General features: G+C 43.3%; 2 protein-coding genes across 6 annotated transcripts in view; both read left to right on the forward strand.

Moving 5' to 3' along the window:
* The window catches only part of LOC148904189 (delta-type opioid receptor-like), a 37,888-nt gene extending 32,517 nt beyond the window's left edge, over positions 1 to 5,371 (forward strand). For all 5 annotated transcript variants that reach the window (XM_089015376.1, XM_089015369.1, XM_089015374.1 and 2 more), the window contains one exon: positions 1,937 to 5,371. In XM_089015376.1, the coding sequence (XP_088871502.1) occupies positions 1,937 to 2,481 (545 nt within the window). In that variant the 3' untranslated portion in view covers positions 2,482 to 5,371. The remainder of the gene's footprint in view (positions 1 to 1,936) is intronic.
* A 4,128-nt stretch (positions 5,372 to 9,499) lies between these two features.
* On the forward strand, positions 9,500 to 13,797 carry fam187a (family with sequence similarity 187 member A). Its single transcript, XM_089015387.1, has 5 exons — positions 9,500 to 9,685; positions 9,894 to 10,171; positions 10,820 to 11,179; positions 13,060 to 13,301; positions 13,492 to 13,797. Exons 1-5 carry the CDS (start codon positions 9,500 to 9,502, stop codon positions 13,707 to 13,709), a joined length of 1,284 nt encoding a protein of 427 aa, XP_088871513.1. The 3' UTR covers positions 13,710 to 13,797.
* The last annotated feature ends 2,368 nt before the right edge of the window (positions 13,798 to 16,165 follow it).

A 16,165-nucleotide genomic window follows, 5' to 3' on the forward strand; every position in this document is an offset into this window, starting at 1 on the left:
GATATTGAACTAACTGGTAACAATTTGGGTCACAGTACAAGCGCGTAGCATTTTCCCCTCCGATAGTTAACTCTGCTGAAAAGTGTCCTTTGGTTTCAGTCGATCTTTCGGTGACGAACGACGGGAATGGCAAGGTCATTCTCACAGTCTGACGTGCATCAACCTCACCCAATAAGGCACATGCTAATGTGTATTTTGAGTCATTATGCTGATGGATGATGTGTTTTCTGTCAGCGGGCCGTGCATTTCTCAGGAGATTACCTTGACGCACGGCGCCAGATGCTGCAAAGCAACCTCAGAATAGAACAGAACAGAACAGAACAGAACAGAGCCGCCGCCTTCGTTTTGCACAGTAGGACAATGTTCTTTTCTTGGTATGCTCCTTTTGTGTGAGTATAGAAGAGCTGACGTTGCCAAAAAGTTACGGTTTTGTCTCATGTGTGTATAGAGGTTTTCTCAGAAGCTTTGCGGCTTGTAACATGCAGTTTGATTCTTGATTTATTTTTGGAGCGGAGACAGAGGGGTGCTTATTTTAAGCAGTGCTGTCCAAACTGCCACTAATGCGCCTGAAGCGTGGAGTTGGCCTTGACATGCTTCCATTTCTATTAGCCGTCTCAGTGCCCGTTGTTCAGGGGTAGAGAGGGTTGTTCACTTGCCGCCAGGGCCACCTCGGGCAGGCGCTACCAATCCATGCGCACCAAATCCAGCAGACATTTAAACATATTCTTCCTACTAGCCATTAAACGGTAACCCAATAACTATAATAACCTGTATCGTGCCTCTCTGCAATTTTGCGCAACCCTGTGGAACAGCATCCCGTTATAACCATTGTAGCTCCAGCTCTGTACTCACTTAAACAACTGCTTGTCTGCTTGAGACTTTGCACATTGTCTCACAGTTGTTGTTGAGAGGTACCACTCCCCCGATTACCTTGTACGTTCTACATATTTGTCCAAAAAGAGGATTCGCGACTGTTACTGTATCATCAGTTTTTGCCCTTGCGTCCGTGTGCGGGAAGTTTGGGGACAATTTTGCCAGTCTAAAATTTCTGAGTGGTATGTGCGACTTTCTGCGAGATCATTTTCTTTCAAATCGCCCCAGGACACCTCTCCATTTACTGTACTTTTTATGGCTTGGTGTATTAAAACGCTGTCACCGTCGTCGCAGTGACTGCTTGTCACTCCTCATCACTTGAATAGGCCGGACGACTCGTGACAAGTTTGAGGACAATTGTGATGCTAATCAGACGCACTCTGATTGAAAATGTATCAATGGTCTTTTCAATGTAAAGGTAGCATCCTTTTTTTCCCCTGAAATTTGTGTTTGAACAATGATTTTGCTTGAGAGTTACAGTGATTAATTTTCAGGGCATTTTTTGATGGTTTCATTTTGTCAGATTCACATGACCGATATTTCTGTGACCATTGAAGACTCATGAAACTTCCACCATTCTTTAAACTTCCAACAATGTTGTTTGTGTTTGTATTTTGTCCCTTTATACTTTTCAGTAAATGGCTAAAAGTTCATGTGTGACTGTTGCGCTGACTTTTCTGTTGCTCACTTCATTCTGGCTGTGACAAACCTGAAGTAGCTTGTGACTCCAATTTTGGTTCACGACACAAAAATCAACCCTGTCTCATAACTGCAAAGACAAGGTGGGAATCGTAAGTCAAATGACCACTTGGGTAGTTCTGACATTTGAACAGCCTTCAAAGTAGAACTTGGTAGATGTTCCTCAGCCAGATGTTTTGAGGTTGACGTGGTAAGAGGTCAGGTGTGCTATTTTGCTGTGTACGGATCATGTACCGTGTCTGATGACCACACATTTCTGTCACTCAGCTCACAAGCAGTTCCAACATGATGTTGATGAGGTTATTTTTCAAACATAATCCATTAATTTTTTTCCATGTCTGTTGTCGTTCTTCTTTGGATCCAGGCGTCGAGTGCATCGTCGTTCTTCCTGAACCAAGAAGTCACTGGGATCCCGTCTTTGGGACTTGCGTGTTCCTCTTCTCCTTCCTCATCCCGGTGGCCATCATCAGCGTCTGTTACAGCCTGATGGTCAAGCGCCTCCGCAGCGTCCGCATCCTGTCAGGCTCAAAGGAGAAGGACCGTAACCTGCGGCGCATCACCAGAATGGTTCTGGTGGTGGTGGCGGTGTTTGTGGTGTGCTGGACACCCATCCAGATCATGGTCCTGGCTCAGTCGCTGGGTTTCAACCTGAGCAGCTTGTCCACGTTGGTCCTGATGCACTTCTGCATCGCTCTGGGCTACGTCAACAGCAGCCTCAACCCTGTTCTCTACGCCTTCCTGGATGAGAACTTCAAGCGTTGCTTCCGAGAGTTCTGCCAACCTTCGGCGTTCCTTCTGGACACCCAACAGTCGGGCCGGATGAGAAGCCTCGCCTTGGAGGTAGCCAACGCCTACACCTGCAAGGCCAACGGCGGCGGCCCCGGCGGAGGGACTCCCAATCCGGCGTGACTAGGCGTGGAACTTCCCCTGGTGGGGGAAGATCCCCAACATAGGAGAGAGACACCAGGGACGGGGAACTCCAACACTGAACTGACTCAGATTACCGCTCTCTAGCGGCACGAGCCCCCTCGCCCCCCTATAACTGTACGAGTCGCCTGGGGTGGGGGGGAGTCTGACGAGGACGATGGCGAGGAAGGGAAAAGAATCTGACAAAGTGTTGACAAGGGAAGACCATCGGACTGGGAACGGCGCGATCACAACCATGGAATTGACAGCGTGGCGCACTTTCGGAATGGCGGCGGTGCTTCATTTGGGAGCGGCCGCATCCTGAGTCTTGGAGTGCTCCACCACTTTGGGGAGATTACCGCATGCGTCAGAAGATCAACCCTCAATAGGATTTCTTTTTCCAACCAATCCCCATGATGACGAGCCTCACTGATTGCATGTCTAGTCATCGAGACAAAAGTTGGACCTGAGCGGAGAAGGCGATCACTAAATTGGTGCTTTGAACAAGATTGCATATTGACAGAAGACGTTGAAAGGACCGCAGATATGATCGCTCTGAGCTTGCGAAAGGAAGGATCAACATGATAGTCCATTGTATCTTTTGAGGTCATTTTTTTTCAGGCCATCGGGATGTATGAATTCCCTTTCTCGAATCTCTAGCGGTCGACCGGATAGAAGTTTTGATGGAGGTTTTAAATTGGCTGTGGACGTGTGTGTGTGTGTGTGTGCATGTGTCTATCGAGATGACATAATGGATCGTAGGATTGTGACTTCAGCGACATGATGAGACCCCCTTGAGAATTCACACCGTTGAAGCAATTATGCTGCATTCTAGAAAACGGGGGATTTCAAGGTTTCAGACCTCCCACTGGGAAAAGTGTGATGGAATGCTAATCGATAGCAAAAGTGGGGGAGGAGGGCCTTGCGGTGCTTTGTCATACATAGTGCATACTGTAAATGTAACAAGCTGGGTCAAGTCTTTGATTTGTATTAATAGCTTCTGTTTGATATTATCTTTAATAGCAATCTGTTCTGCACGGAATTCGGTGTCAAGATATCTTGCTTTATTCTTTCCGCATGCAGTTATTCGGTTAAATATACAGATATAAAAAAAATGTGTTAGCCCTCTTGTCTTATTTCTATTTGCGTTACAAGGAAGATGTGGAAACCTCGGATACCTCAGGATCTTTTTTTTTTTTTTTTCATGTTTTCTGGAATGCAGCATCCGACCAAAAGAAACAAATGCGGGGCATGCAATTCAACATTGATCTGGCTTTTTGGCATAAGCGGTGTGCATGATCCAAGGGACAAAGGGGCTCACTCTCTATCTTTTCTCAGTCTTAAAACTGACAGTAACATTTCAACAAAAACCATAAAGGCTCATTCATCATGATGCTGCAAATTCATAGTTGATTTATACCACTACTCCAGTTCGTTTTTTTTTTGATTGTGTGCGTCCTGATTCGGGCTTTAGGGCGCTTGCCACAAATGTTTTTGTTTTTTTTTGGATTTATTTATAATCAACACTTTTAATCATGGCTGATTGATTTTAGCCACATGATACCCTTTAGGGCTCACGTGCTTGACGTTGATTGACGGATGTATTTGTGTCATTTGTGTATGATGATGATATATATATATATATATATATATATATATATATATATCCAAGACCTGTTATATTTAATCACTGTCACGTCTCGAGGGCTGGGTTCACACTGCATGTCCAATGAACCAATTACTAATTAATGCCTAATTAATATGGAACATATTAGACGACCCACATGCTCAGATGCACAAATCGCACTAAAATAACTCCACGCAATGGGTAGTTGCAACACGGAAGTCAACATGATGAATGTATAATCATTCAAATCTAAAACACAACATAGCTGATCTGCCGTCATACTCAGCTTTAAATAATGACTCCACAACCTGATGGTGTCATTTAATCAATGATGGACATCCCTCAAATTATATTTATATCACATTCTTAGTTTTTATTTTGAGGTGTTTTTTTGGACAGACACAGATGCACGTACATCCTCATTGATCCGAACTGTCAGTTTACACTGCACTTCCATTGACATGTAGCCGATACGTATCAAACGTGTATTCCGTGTTTGCCAAAGTCCCGATTGCCATCTGAAAATGTCAGATTTCAAGCTTATCTTTTTTCTTGTTGTGCTTCCACAAAGTATATCCAAATTCTGTCACTTGGGAGCAAAAAGATGGCACTTGGATCACTTATACAGTGGCTTAAATCCTCGTTGAGGAGACAGGCTTACATCAGTTTAAAATAGACCATTTCTCAGCAATCGAGACAGAGTTCAATGTCTTACTACGAGTATTCTTTTTATAATTTGTATTCAAAATCCACAGACTGAATCCTTGACAAATGACGAACAGAGAATTGATGTGTTATGGTTTAAATGTAAAGTCGGAGCAAGCTGAATTTCTCATTTGATCTGTATCTGTGTCATGAGGAGTTGCTCCTGGGGTATTTGGTGGATTTTTTTGTTTGCATTCAATTGGAGAGGAATATACACTTGCCTTAAGTAATGAAATATTGTACATAGTGTTGAATGCTGTTTGTTGAAAGTATTGTGTAGGCTAAAGAATCAATAGGATGGCATAGAAACAAAAATTGTCCGCTTTCTACTCTCTGTGACCAGTTCCAGGAGTAGAACTTTCATCTTGCATTCCAGCGTGTTCATATAACTGAGCAACTTGATTTTACGGCAACCGGTAGAAAGACTCAATGTCCAATTGTGACACACAACCCCGTGGACGAATCCCATGAGCATCCATCAGTGTCACCATGGCAGCGGCCGAGAGATAGTGGACACAATAATGCTTGCCGTTAAAAAAAAAAAAAAAGTGGGGGGGGGGGGGGGGGGGGCAAATAATAGTAGAAATTATAAAGACTGACGCAAACGTCATCGAGACAAAGCCGGTGTGTTTTTTGGCTGACTCGTCATTTTGTACAAAACCACACGTAACCATGGCAACAGTGAGGTTCCTCCACCAGTATGTGAAAATAAGTGACGATGAAAACGTAAAACAAACTCCAGCCATACATTTCAAGTTATCTATTTGAAGGTGATGATGGTAACATGCCAACATTATAATCTGAGAAAATCGGTGTGGCGTCAGATGCACTTACTTATTGAAAGTGTTTTTTTGTCCTTCAAGATCACTGTTATGTATCACTTGGTGTTCTTTTTATTGTTGTGAGAAAAAAAAATGCTAGAACGAACATGCGCACACGCTGACATTTACTGCCTGTTCTCTCCTGTACGTTATTCTGTAGCAGCTGTGTAAAGGTATTGACATGGCTCTGATCATTATTTACCTCTGATCTCGCGTTCTTCAGTGTTCTCAGTGTGTAGATAAAACAACCCAAAAAAAGTGCATCTTTCCGAGCAGGAAGGGACGTTTAAGTGCACCGGATTGCTCTCATCCGTTTACATTTCGCAGACCACATGAATGTTGACCCAATAGCTGTTGAAAACACAAAAGTAAGAAGAAAAACTGAAAATATTCATGTTGCTATTTGATAACTGCGATGAAAATGTGCTGCTTCTCTGTTTTTTGCTGTGCAGGAGACAATGCTATATCTTTGTATAATTATCTCAGCTGATTGGAGTAAGAACATTAAAACATGTTTTTTTTTCGGGCTCAAGCTTTAAAAGCTATCCCTCGGTGAGATCATCTTTTTAACAAGAACAAAAGAAGTTTTAAAGTAAAATCATGGTCATGTGTCACAACTGTATTGTATGAGTCCAGCTAGCTTACATTTAAACAAGCTAACCTACATTAAGAGCTGTGTATGTATATATATATATATATATCTATATCTATATTCTTTTGCACACAATATTAATAAAGAGATTGATGTCGATGAATGTATTCAGTGTTTCTGTGTGGTGAACACAGGGAGTACACGTCAATACATATATTAGCATTGGATTTTTCATTTGTTGAACTATGGCATGTTTAGAGATGTCAATTGCGAGATATTTTGGAATGTCCATCCATCTATCCATCCATCCATTATACAAGACGGTTGCGGGCAATCTGGAGCTTTCCACAGTGGTTTTCAGGCAATGGGCAGGGTGCACTCTGAGCTGGTTGCCACACGACCGCACGGCACGCGTAGAATAACACTCACGCGTGCATGTTTGGCAGACATGCCAAGAACTGGACCACTGTGCCACCTTCATATATATTGATTTTAAAGTTTAGTTTAAAGTGGAAACGATGGCTCTTTTTTTCTGGAAGTTCCTGTCAGGAGTTTTGGGAGAAAAGGGAAACTGAAATACATACAAGTAATGTCTTGGAATTTCCTACCCAAGTTTACCAGGTTTTATAAAGTGCTATTAAAAAGGTTCTACATCAGTCTGCCTGAAAGACCTGATCTAATTAATAAAAGCGGTGAAGAAAAACTACTTTAGACTTTACTTAAAAAAATGTATACCGTCAATAGAATAGACCTTACCGTAAAATAAACTTGAAAATCTAAATCTTGAAAATAGAAATCTAAAAAAAAGGTTACAGCTCTGAAGGAACGCAGCTTAATAAATGTCGTCAAATGCCACTTTTTTAGAAGGCAAAGCACATAATTCATCACATGGTGTCTTAGTATCCACTTAAACAAAGCTGGGTTTTTTTTATCTGAAAAAGGATGCACTGCAACTGACATGGCAACAGTTTTGCAAGGCACCGATCTCATGAACACCCTGGAGGTCATCCTATGAGATGCACCACTTGAACCGCAAAAGAAACTTTTACTCACAGAGCCAAGTGGCTCTCGACTGAGACCCGAACCATGCTATCGCAATGCAGTCACGATAGTCTATAACGCAAAAAAAAATAAAAAAATCAAAAACTGTCGTATTTATAAAAGGATGACGTGCAACCAAATTCCATCGTGCGTACTGTGTATGAAAGAAAGAGCATACTATTAATCCTGTTGCAGGGTAAAACATGACAAGACAGGTGATAAATCGCAAGGGATGCTTACTGCGTGTCCGCCCTCTTTGGATTGTTGTGCAAAAAAAATGGGAAAAAAAGCACCTCAGCTCTGGGCTTGTACTTCTTGAAATCAATGCCACCCCGAAGGTCACCACAGTTCCCTCCAAAGCCAATTAAGAAGCCATTTGTGTGCTGAACATGTGAGCAGAGCGACATACCCACGCGGGAAGACGGACAACAACGCAATTAGATGAAATGCTTTTGCTCCATTTGTCCTCGGACGCTCGAGGATGCCATGACTGAGCCCGTTCCGCTGGTGTTCACGACAGCAATCTCGTTTATTCAAATGAGCGAGGGTGCTGAGGCTTTTTATTCACTGGCGGCCCAAAATTTAACATCCGCAGTTTTGGAGATCAGAATATTCAACTAATTGTGGAATGACACCTTACAAAAACATCGCTACAGGCCAGAGGTCAGGTGAAGCGATAGGCCTCAGTAAGACAGCCAATGGAATGGCGCACGCACTCCAGATATTCAACTACGTAGTTCCACTCATCTTGAAATCTATGGATAACACGCTCTTCACTATACCAAACAGACAATTTTATGAATGCAGCGGTGAGGACCAGCAGACGACCCATGAAAGTACAGTGTTTAGTGAGAACCTCCATTGAGAACTAACTTTTGGTTTTCCCTTCAGGGATCGCCACAGTGACAACCCGCATTAAAGTAAAAAACACAAATAAATGGAGTATTAGATTGGAATTTTCACATGTGGTTAACCTCAGAACTCCCAAGTGATTAGTCGCACCTTCTATGAAGAAAAAAGAACCGAATGCAATATGACGCCATAAGTGAAGGACGAGTCGTCATGATGACACAAAGGCAGACGTCACGCTACTCGCAAAATACGATGTCGGAGATTTGACAGAATATCGCTGCATCCCGTGCGCTCCATCTGACTGCTCGGAGAGGAAAAAAAGAGCCCATGTAAGTATGACATCTTTTCTTTGAGCTTTCCTTTGGACGGTGTACAAGTTGCGGTACTCAGGGCGCCTATATAACTTGGACGAGTTTCGACCTCCACCAAAGCTGCACCTTTTTGTCAGTGTTTAATCGTTGTATGTATGTTCAAACGTTTAGATAGATAGATAGTGCTCTCCAAGAAGCAGAAGATACGGAGATCAAGTGTTTGATTTCTGCTGGGGTGACTGTTTTGGATCATTATTTTGGTGCGTTGGGGACTTTAGTCAAGTCTGAAATATGACACGTTAATCCTACGAGCTCAAACGTGAGCTCGTTTCTTATTATAATTCCGTAGATTTAAGTGGGGATTTTTTTTGGGGGGACAACCATCATTTGACCTTACTTCTACTTAAATCATTGTTCCCGATAATTTGATCCATATATAGTATAGCTGCAAAAGTTGTGACTACAAACCTAATATTAGTTGACTGCCGCGTAAATGTCAGGTCTCCCATTAGCCGAAGTATTTATTTGATCAGCAAACCAATTCAAGAGCATGCGCGGACTGTGTTCATTGGTAATATCTTGAATAACCTCTAAAAAATAGTCAGCTGGACAATTGAGAAGGACATCGTCAAGTACTTTTGAAGGCTAGTTATGTAATGTAAAAATAGATACATACAGTGTAGCAAGCAGTTGAGGAAGGAGAACACACGATTGACTGGAGTACGTCTTTAGTCCAACTGCTAACAAGTGGATCGAACTTGAACATAGACAAATGCAGTAAGATCCGTATTGTCATCCTAAACACGCCCCCGCTGTGCACCTGCTGGGTGAGCTGACTGGCCCGAGTGGCCGCCATCAGTACGATAAGTAGGGATCTGTCTCAAACACAAATATGTCTTCAAATATTTTTAAATGACCACAAACAACATGGTCTCAACTCTTACCAACGAGAATGAGTTCTTCATGGAGTTTCTTTCTGACTTGACTGTTTCTAGGCGATGTTTCTAGGCGATGTTAGAGACACTGAAAGGTGGTCCCTTGAAAAGAAGCCTTCTCCAAGAGAGGCCTGTGCATGTCTCTGCTCTTCATCCTCCTCCTCGTCCTCCTCCTCTTCACCGAGACGCGGAGCTACGAGGCCCCCAAAGAAAAGCAGGATGTGTTTGCAAAAAAAGCCTGTCCGGCATTCCTGATCTTCTTCAACACCGCCTACCAGGCGGGAGCCACGGTGGAACTGCCTTGCCACTGCAAACCCGAACAGGTAAGACCGTTGACGGTGACGACAATTATCCATGTATTTCGTCACGGATGTTGGTTTGGGTGGAACGTCAACATGGAATGCAACCAATTGCGGATTGTTATTTTGGGGTCAAAGTCATCATATAAGGTATTGATTGCACGTGAACTGATTTTTGTCATCTTGTAAAATTCTTTGCTGTCATCCAATTTGACTATTGCGTGTGTTTCAGGTCCAATCGGTGGTTTGGTTTTTCAGGAAGCACAGGTCCGACCCAGAAGAGACCAGAGCCTTGACCGATTACGATGGGAACAAGCTCCTGGACTCCAGTCAAATTCCCCTCGGTGGCGACCTGCGGAATCGCTTCACAATTCGTCTCTTCAGCTTGTTGATCTTTCGAACTGCTGTTGAAGACTCTGGTGTCTACATCTGCGGCTCTGCTAAGGGCGACTACTTCTATGCCTATGATCTCGACATCCAAGAGGTGCAGGACCTCAGCTTCACGTCAAGGTGAGTGAGGAGTCATTCTGGAGCTGTTGCAGCACATTGGAAATCTTCAAAGCAAAGACACTTTTGAAGTAGACACTAGTAAGAAATATTGTACTAAGTCGGTTCTCTTTGTTTTTGTCATAGAATGTCACAATAGCACATGATTGATTGTGTAGTAGTAACTCAAGACAATTGAAAATGTTTGGTTATTTTAGGTATGGAAATATTGACTTGAATAAAAATTGTTGGAATATTTATTAGAACGATACTCAATCGTGGTCTTTCACGTCTAATTTAGAGATGTCATAGTCCAATGAATGTATTTTGGTTTATTTCAATCCGTTTTGTATTCTTTGCCGAGAATGTGCCCCATCCATTGTTGATTTTCACCCCACTTTCAGGCTCACGGGAGCCAATTTGCACCCTTTTTAAATGTTCTAAATGCATCCCTGCTGTCATCCAAACACTTGAAGACAGTAACATCTCCCACAAATGCATTGGACCCAATCAAATGACACAAACGAGAACCTGACTGTGCTGCCACCACGCAAAGCCTTCCCAATATACGTGTTGAGACAAATATGGGGCACATCTAATCAAAAAAGATGCAAATCACCCCTGGAGAGAAATGTACCCTCGGTGATTCAGGTTCTTCTTTGTTGCTTCCAGGCTGACTTCTGAAAGTCAGAGCAACCCAGTAAAAGACATAAAAGGCCCAAGGTCTGGTCATGCACTCTACCAAGTTTTCACCACTTTCCGTCCATGGTCACGTTGCGATCGCTGTGGCATTCAGGGTGAGCAGGTCCGAGTGGGGCTCTGCTACGTCCGCTCCCGGCTACTGCATGTCCGTTATACGCGACTCAACCGGACCGTGACGTCCTGCGGCTCAGGGGCAGTGCCTCAGGCATTCGGCTACCTGAAGGAAAACAAAGCTGGAGCCAGACTGGAGGTCAGGCGCTGTCATGTGACTTGTCTAACAAAAACCGCTCCCACTCCTACATCGGATAAGAAGACTGTTGTGGGTACCAGGTAAGCGGGGCTGATTGAACGGAGCAAGTTGGTGATTTCATTTGAGGAGCAACTTCTTCATTTCAAAGAGCAATTGTTTGCAGGTTACGCCCTGGTACCAATTGAACAATTGTTTTGTTTTGATGTAATCACGGTTTTTTTTTCTTTCTAAAATTGTCTAGCGATCTATTGTCAGTGTTTGAAATGACGTCTGCCCGGAGGCCAGGGGCGTACAACTTTTACGTTGGGCATACAACTTTCAAAACATCTCGGCCCGGATGGCCGACATCTTCTTCAAGGAAAAAAAGGATTTTTTTTTAAATACAATTTTTGTTTTATTGAATAAAGCAAACCGCTACAAGGCACGTGGGCTCCTCTTTCGAAGCGCCTTTCAAAACTTTCAAGTATAGTGCTTCGGACTATACCGTGACTGTAAAGTGTACTTGAGAGTTTTGAAAGCCGCTTCGAAAGAGGAGTCCACGTGGCTTTTAGCAGACAATGCAAGGCAAACATTGCATTTTGCACCATGACGACAAACGACAATTGGAGCAAACTTTTCAGCAAAGGATATTTGCCATAAATTAAACAAGGGAACATTTGTGGTAGGTACTTACGTCATTTAAAAAAATCCTTTATACTTCGCAACAATGTTTTTTTTTTTTTTTTTTTTTTGCTATTAGTCATCTTATTGTGTTTCAAGTTGTGGAAAATGGGGCAGGCAACTTTTCAGAGTTGTCCGCCCTGGTGTCCACTAACATTTTGTCATGAGTTCCAGACACTGCTACTGTGGTTGAGAAATATTTTCAGTCGGGCAAATTTGAACACAGTTCAGGATGTACCCCACCTACTACTCCAATACCGCCTATTTTGGCTCCAGCATGCCCACGGCTCCCGTGCGGATAAACTGCTGTGAAAATGGATGGATGGTCACATTATTATGAATATTATTGTTCTACAGAGTATTTATCCAGGCAGCCCTGTGGACCAGTGGTTAATGCATCCGCCTCACGTTGCAGACGTACCAGGTTGGCAACCCGCTCTGGCCTTCTTGTGTGGAGTTTCAATGTTCTGCCCATGCCTGCGTGATTTTTCCTCCGGGTACTCTGGTTTCCTCCCGTAATCCAAACACAGGCCAATGAGCACTCTCAATCTAAATCTGAATCAATGTGAGCGTGAATGATTGTTCAACTATGGGTGCCCTGGGATTGTCTGGTAACCGTTAAGGGTATCCTCCGCCTATTGCCCAAAGACGGCTGGGATCAGCTCCAACGTGCCCCGTAACCTTCGTGAGGATAAAACAGATCAGAAAATCAATGGATGGATGGATGGATGGATATTTGTCCAGTGCAAGATTAAAAAAGCTCCTGAGCGTTGTGTAATGACATGAAATGAACTACACTTCCCAAACAACACTTCAATGTAAGATCTTGGTAAATAGTCTTCTACCTACAAAGACACTCAAGGCACTTCACACTGACTTCACGTTCACATGCTGATAGCGCAGCATCCGGGAGCGTGTCGGGATTTAGTCTATCGAGGACCCTTCAACATGGTCACAAGGGCCGGGGATCAAAACCACCATCTCAGAGTCGGCAGAGGATCACTTGGCCGCTGCGCCGCACCAGCCCCAGTATATCGCCAAATAAGATGGTGGCGTGACATTCTAGGCAGTACGGTGTCTCACCGTGCAGAAGTCAAGGGTTCATATCTGGCGCCGGCCGGCCTTCCTGAGGCTACTTTGCTTGTTCTCTCCGCGTACCAACAGGGTACACGCACACACGGTATTTTGGTTGAATGCTCAAAATTGTCCCTAGCTGTGATTGCGGGTGACAGAACAGATCAAGTACTGTAGCTATTCACACGCTCACACTATTGCAGTTTGTCCTCTCTGTGTGTTGCAGTTCTGATTCTAAGAACAACCAGGAGATGCAGGTTTTGTACCTAAACCACCCAGCGGAGCATATGGTGACCCTCGGCTGTCCAAAGGCCAGGCCATACTTGGCCGTGGCGTGGGACAGAGGATCCCGACCTATTTACCGCTCACAGAGTTTGCTCGATGGGAATGCAGGCGTCACGTCTCGGAGGATTCATATTGATGCTGGAAATCATCTGGTCTTCACCCCTGCACAACTTGAGGATTCGGGTATGGAAGATATTTGAAAGCTCTTGAATATATTTAGAAGACTTTGCTGTGTTTTCTTTACGCGCCATGTTGGACAAAGTGTGTTTGTCTACGTATGCCCTCCGACCAGTCTCGTGTGGATGCAACTGCAATGACTGGTTGACAGATCTATTGACCCATTTGTTTAGTTTTTTGTCTTCTTCCATTGCAGGTGTCTACTACTGCTGGCTGAAGGGACGCCGTGTGGCTGAGATAAACCTGCTGGTCTACCCCCATTTAAATCGGGGCATGTCGGTCACATCAAACCCGGACTTGCCCTTGGCCTTGCAGATCATTTTACAATCTTACGCTGCCATGACGGCAATATTTTGCCTCCTGATCTTGCTTCGAGTCTGCATTCGGCACCTGCGGAGGTGCAGATTGAGGTGAAAGTAACTCATTTCCTTTTTCCTAATCCACCAAGACACAATCCAGCTCCTTTTGAATTTTCCTCTACTTCTCCATCGGCATTCTCAGGGCTCTCTCTGAGGATAAAACGATACTTTTGATATAAAATATCCAATTTGGCCTCCCCATTCAGCAGTTTTTAACTCACTGCCATTCACTAATTCATTTGAGAATTGAAAATATGATGTCAAGCGCCATGAACGAATTTGTTGGGGGTTTGTGTTTTTCATGCTTGGGTGCCAATAAAACGCTCGTCATTTTCATTTCCACTAGGGGGCAGCATTGCGCTTTTTTCCATGTTAGTGCTGTTAAAGCGCTACATATATTGCATTGTATGTTGGACAGCCACCCTCATTTCAAGCTCATGTAACTCCGGACACATATAATTTAAGAATTAACTCTTTTTTTCTGATGAAAGAAGAGAGTCTAAGGTTTGTCACGCTGCATTAAATGTTTATGTTGTCCTAAAAGTCAATATTCTGTGGGTCCTGGAATTTGAGTGACAATGACAAAAACCCTGGCACTGGAGTGGCCACATTTGTGCACATCGTCTGGCACTGAATGAGTGAACCTCCACCATGTGATGATTTGCTCTGCCTTCACGATTCCTTTTGATCGCCTCCATTCTCAATGCACGCACCACCGTCCGATGCCTACCGTCTGCGCTGTCGTACACCTCCTTACAGTCTCAAATTGGCTCAACTCATCAGAATATCCCGGGACCCGATCGATACGGGATGGAATTCATGTCCCACTTCTGCAGGCACTCGAAAGTAAACTTGCGTGTGACCCTGTTAATATAAAAGGAAAATTGTCTTTTCATTTGAGGCAAAAATGGAGCTGAGTCTTTGATTTCGATTCATTCGGATTCAAACAAAAGTTGCTTTTTTGTGTGCGTGGTACAAAAGAGCTGGCCATTCTGACAATCAATTGCGGACTGACTAAGTGCACAAACAATGATTGAAACTGAAGAACCAGTTGTTCAAAATGAGGTAGCCAGTGGGGGAGTGTGTTTGTTCTGCTGCCACAAGAAGCATCTTTTCAGCAACTCAATGTGACGCTTATCTTTGCCACTCCTGATGGACTCGTGTTGTCAATTTAGAGGTGGCGAAATGAGGAGCTGCCGGTAAAGAGGAGACCATCTGTGGAAGAACAGGAGTTGCGCTCATCCTTTCTGTTAGCGTGATACATTGTATATTGTAATGAGGACGGAACATCCATCTGCCCCTCCCCCCACTTCCCCCTTCTGTGCTGCCACTCTTCCTTTACAGCACCAACAACCTCCAGAGTTTCTCAAACCACCAAATGTTATGAATCATTGACAAAAGGGCATCACATAGCTTACATACATAACATAAGCATAAAAAGAATGTATATTTTTGATGAATGTGAGAGCTGAAATTACTGAAGCACAAAAGCTTGTATCAGGCATTAAAATCAGAAATACTATATTAAGATCCATTTGAATGCAGAATTATACGCGGGCAATGATTTGGATAAAGCTTAAATATGTACTGTCGAAAATGTGAGTCGTATAGAAGATGGAGAGTTTTTTTACATGCAGGATTTTTCTTTGAAAAATCATTCCATTTTGCTAAAGGAAATTATTTGCTCCGTAAAGCAGAAAAAAAAATATTTTTCAGCAAATGGGTTTAATATAATTTCATAATTGATTCTAAACCATTTTTTAAAATTGTGAGTGAGAGGGCCAAAATGGTTATGTTTTTGCTTTGATTACGTTTGACTGTCTTCCTCCGTGTGTCTCCACCTGTTGTTTTGGTCCGAGTCCCTCCTATTACCCAATCAGTTCCTTTAACCCCAGGGTGTCAAACTCTTTTTTTTGCCGCAAGCCACATTGTAGTTACGGATTCCTCTCGAGGGCCGTGAATAATTTGGGGAAGTCATTAGAATGTTTCTTCCCTTCCACATATTACAGATAAGAGTGCACAACAGTAGCCAAAATGGAACTGTATAGTGCCAATTCGCAGTTTTTTTGACAACGATACTAGTGCAGCGTGTTCTACCGGAAACAAATTCCTTGTGTGTCCTACATACTTGGCAATAAAGATGATTCTGATTCTGATTCTGATTCTGATTCTGACAACAAGTTGAGGAATGCCTTGTTTTCAAATCTCAAGCCAAGAATAATGAGCGTTATTGTGGTTTGTGTTTGTGTTGAAATTTTGGTTGGGACTTTTGCAAGCAACGTGGAACTTGACATGCTTAATTTGCTTTTGCGGGCCGAATAAAATGATGCGGTGGGCCAGATTTGGCCCCCGGGCCTTGACTTTGACACCCGTGCGCGTAACCCATTGTATCTTGTCCAGGTGTTTGTTCGTGTTTCATCATTTTGCTTGTATTTAGTTCCCGGGTTCTGTCATTCTTGGTAAGATCGGTGTGTGTTTGTCCCGCTATTGTGTTGCTGCCATTGTTTGTTT

The sequence above is a fragment of the Hippocampus bargibanti genome, linkage group LG01 (genome assembly GCF_051943395.1).
Source record: "Hippocampus bargibanti isolate YZ-2025 linkage group LG01, ASM5194339v1, whole genome shotgun sequence".
Lineage (NCBI taxonomy): Eukaryota > Metazoa > Chordata > Actinopteri > Syngnathiformes > Syngnathidae > Hippocampus > Hippocampus bargibanti.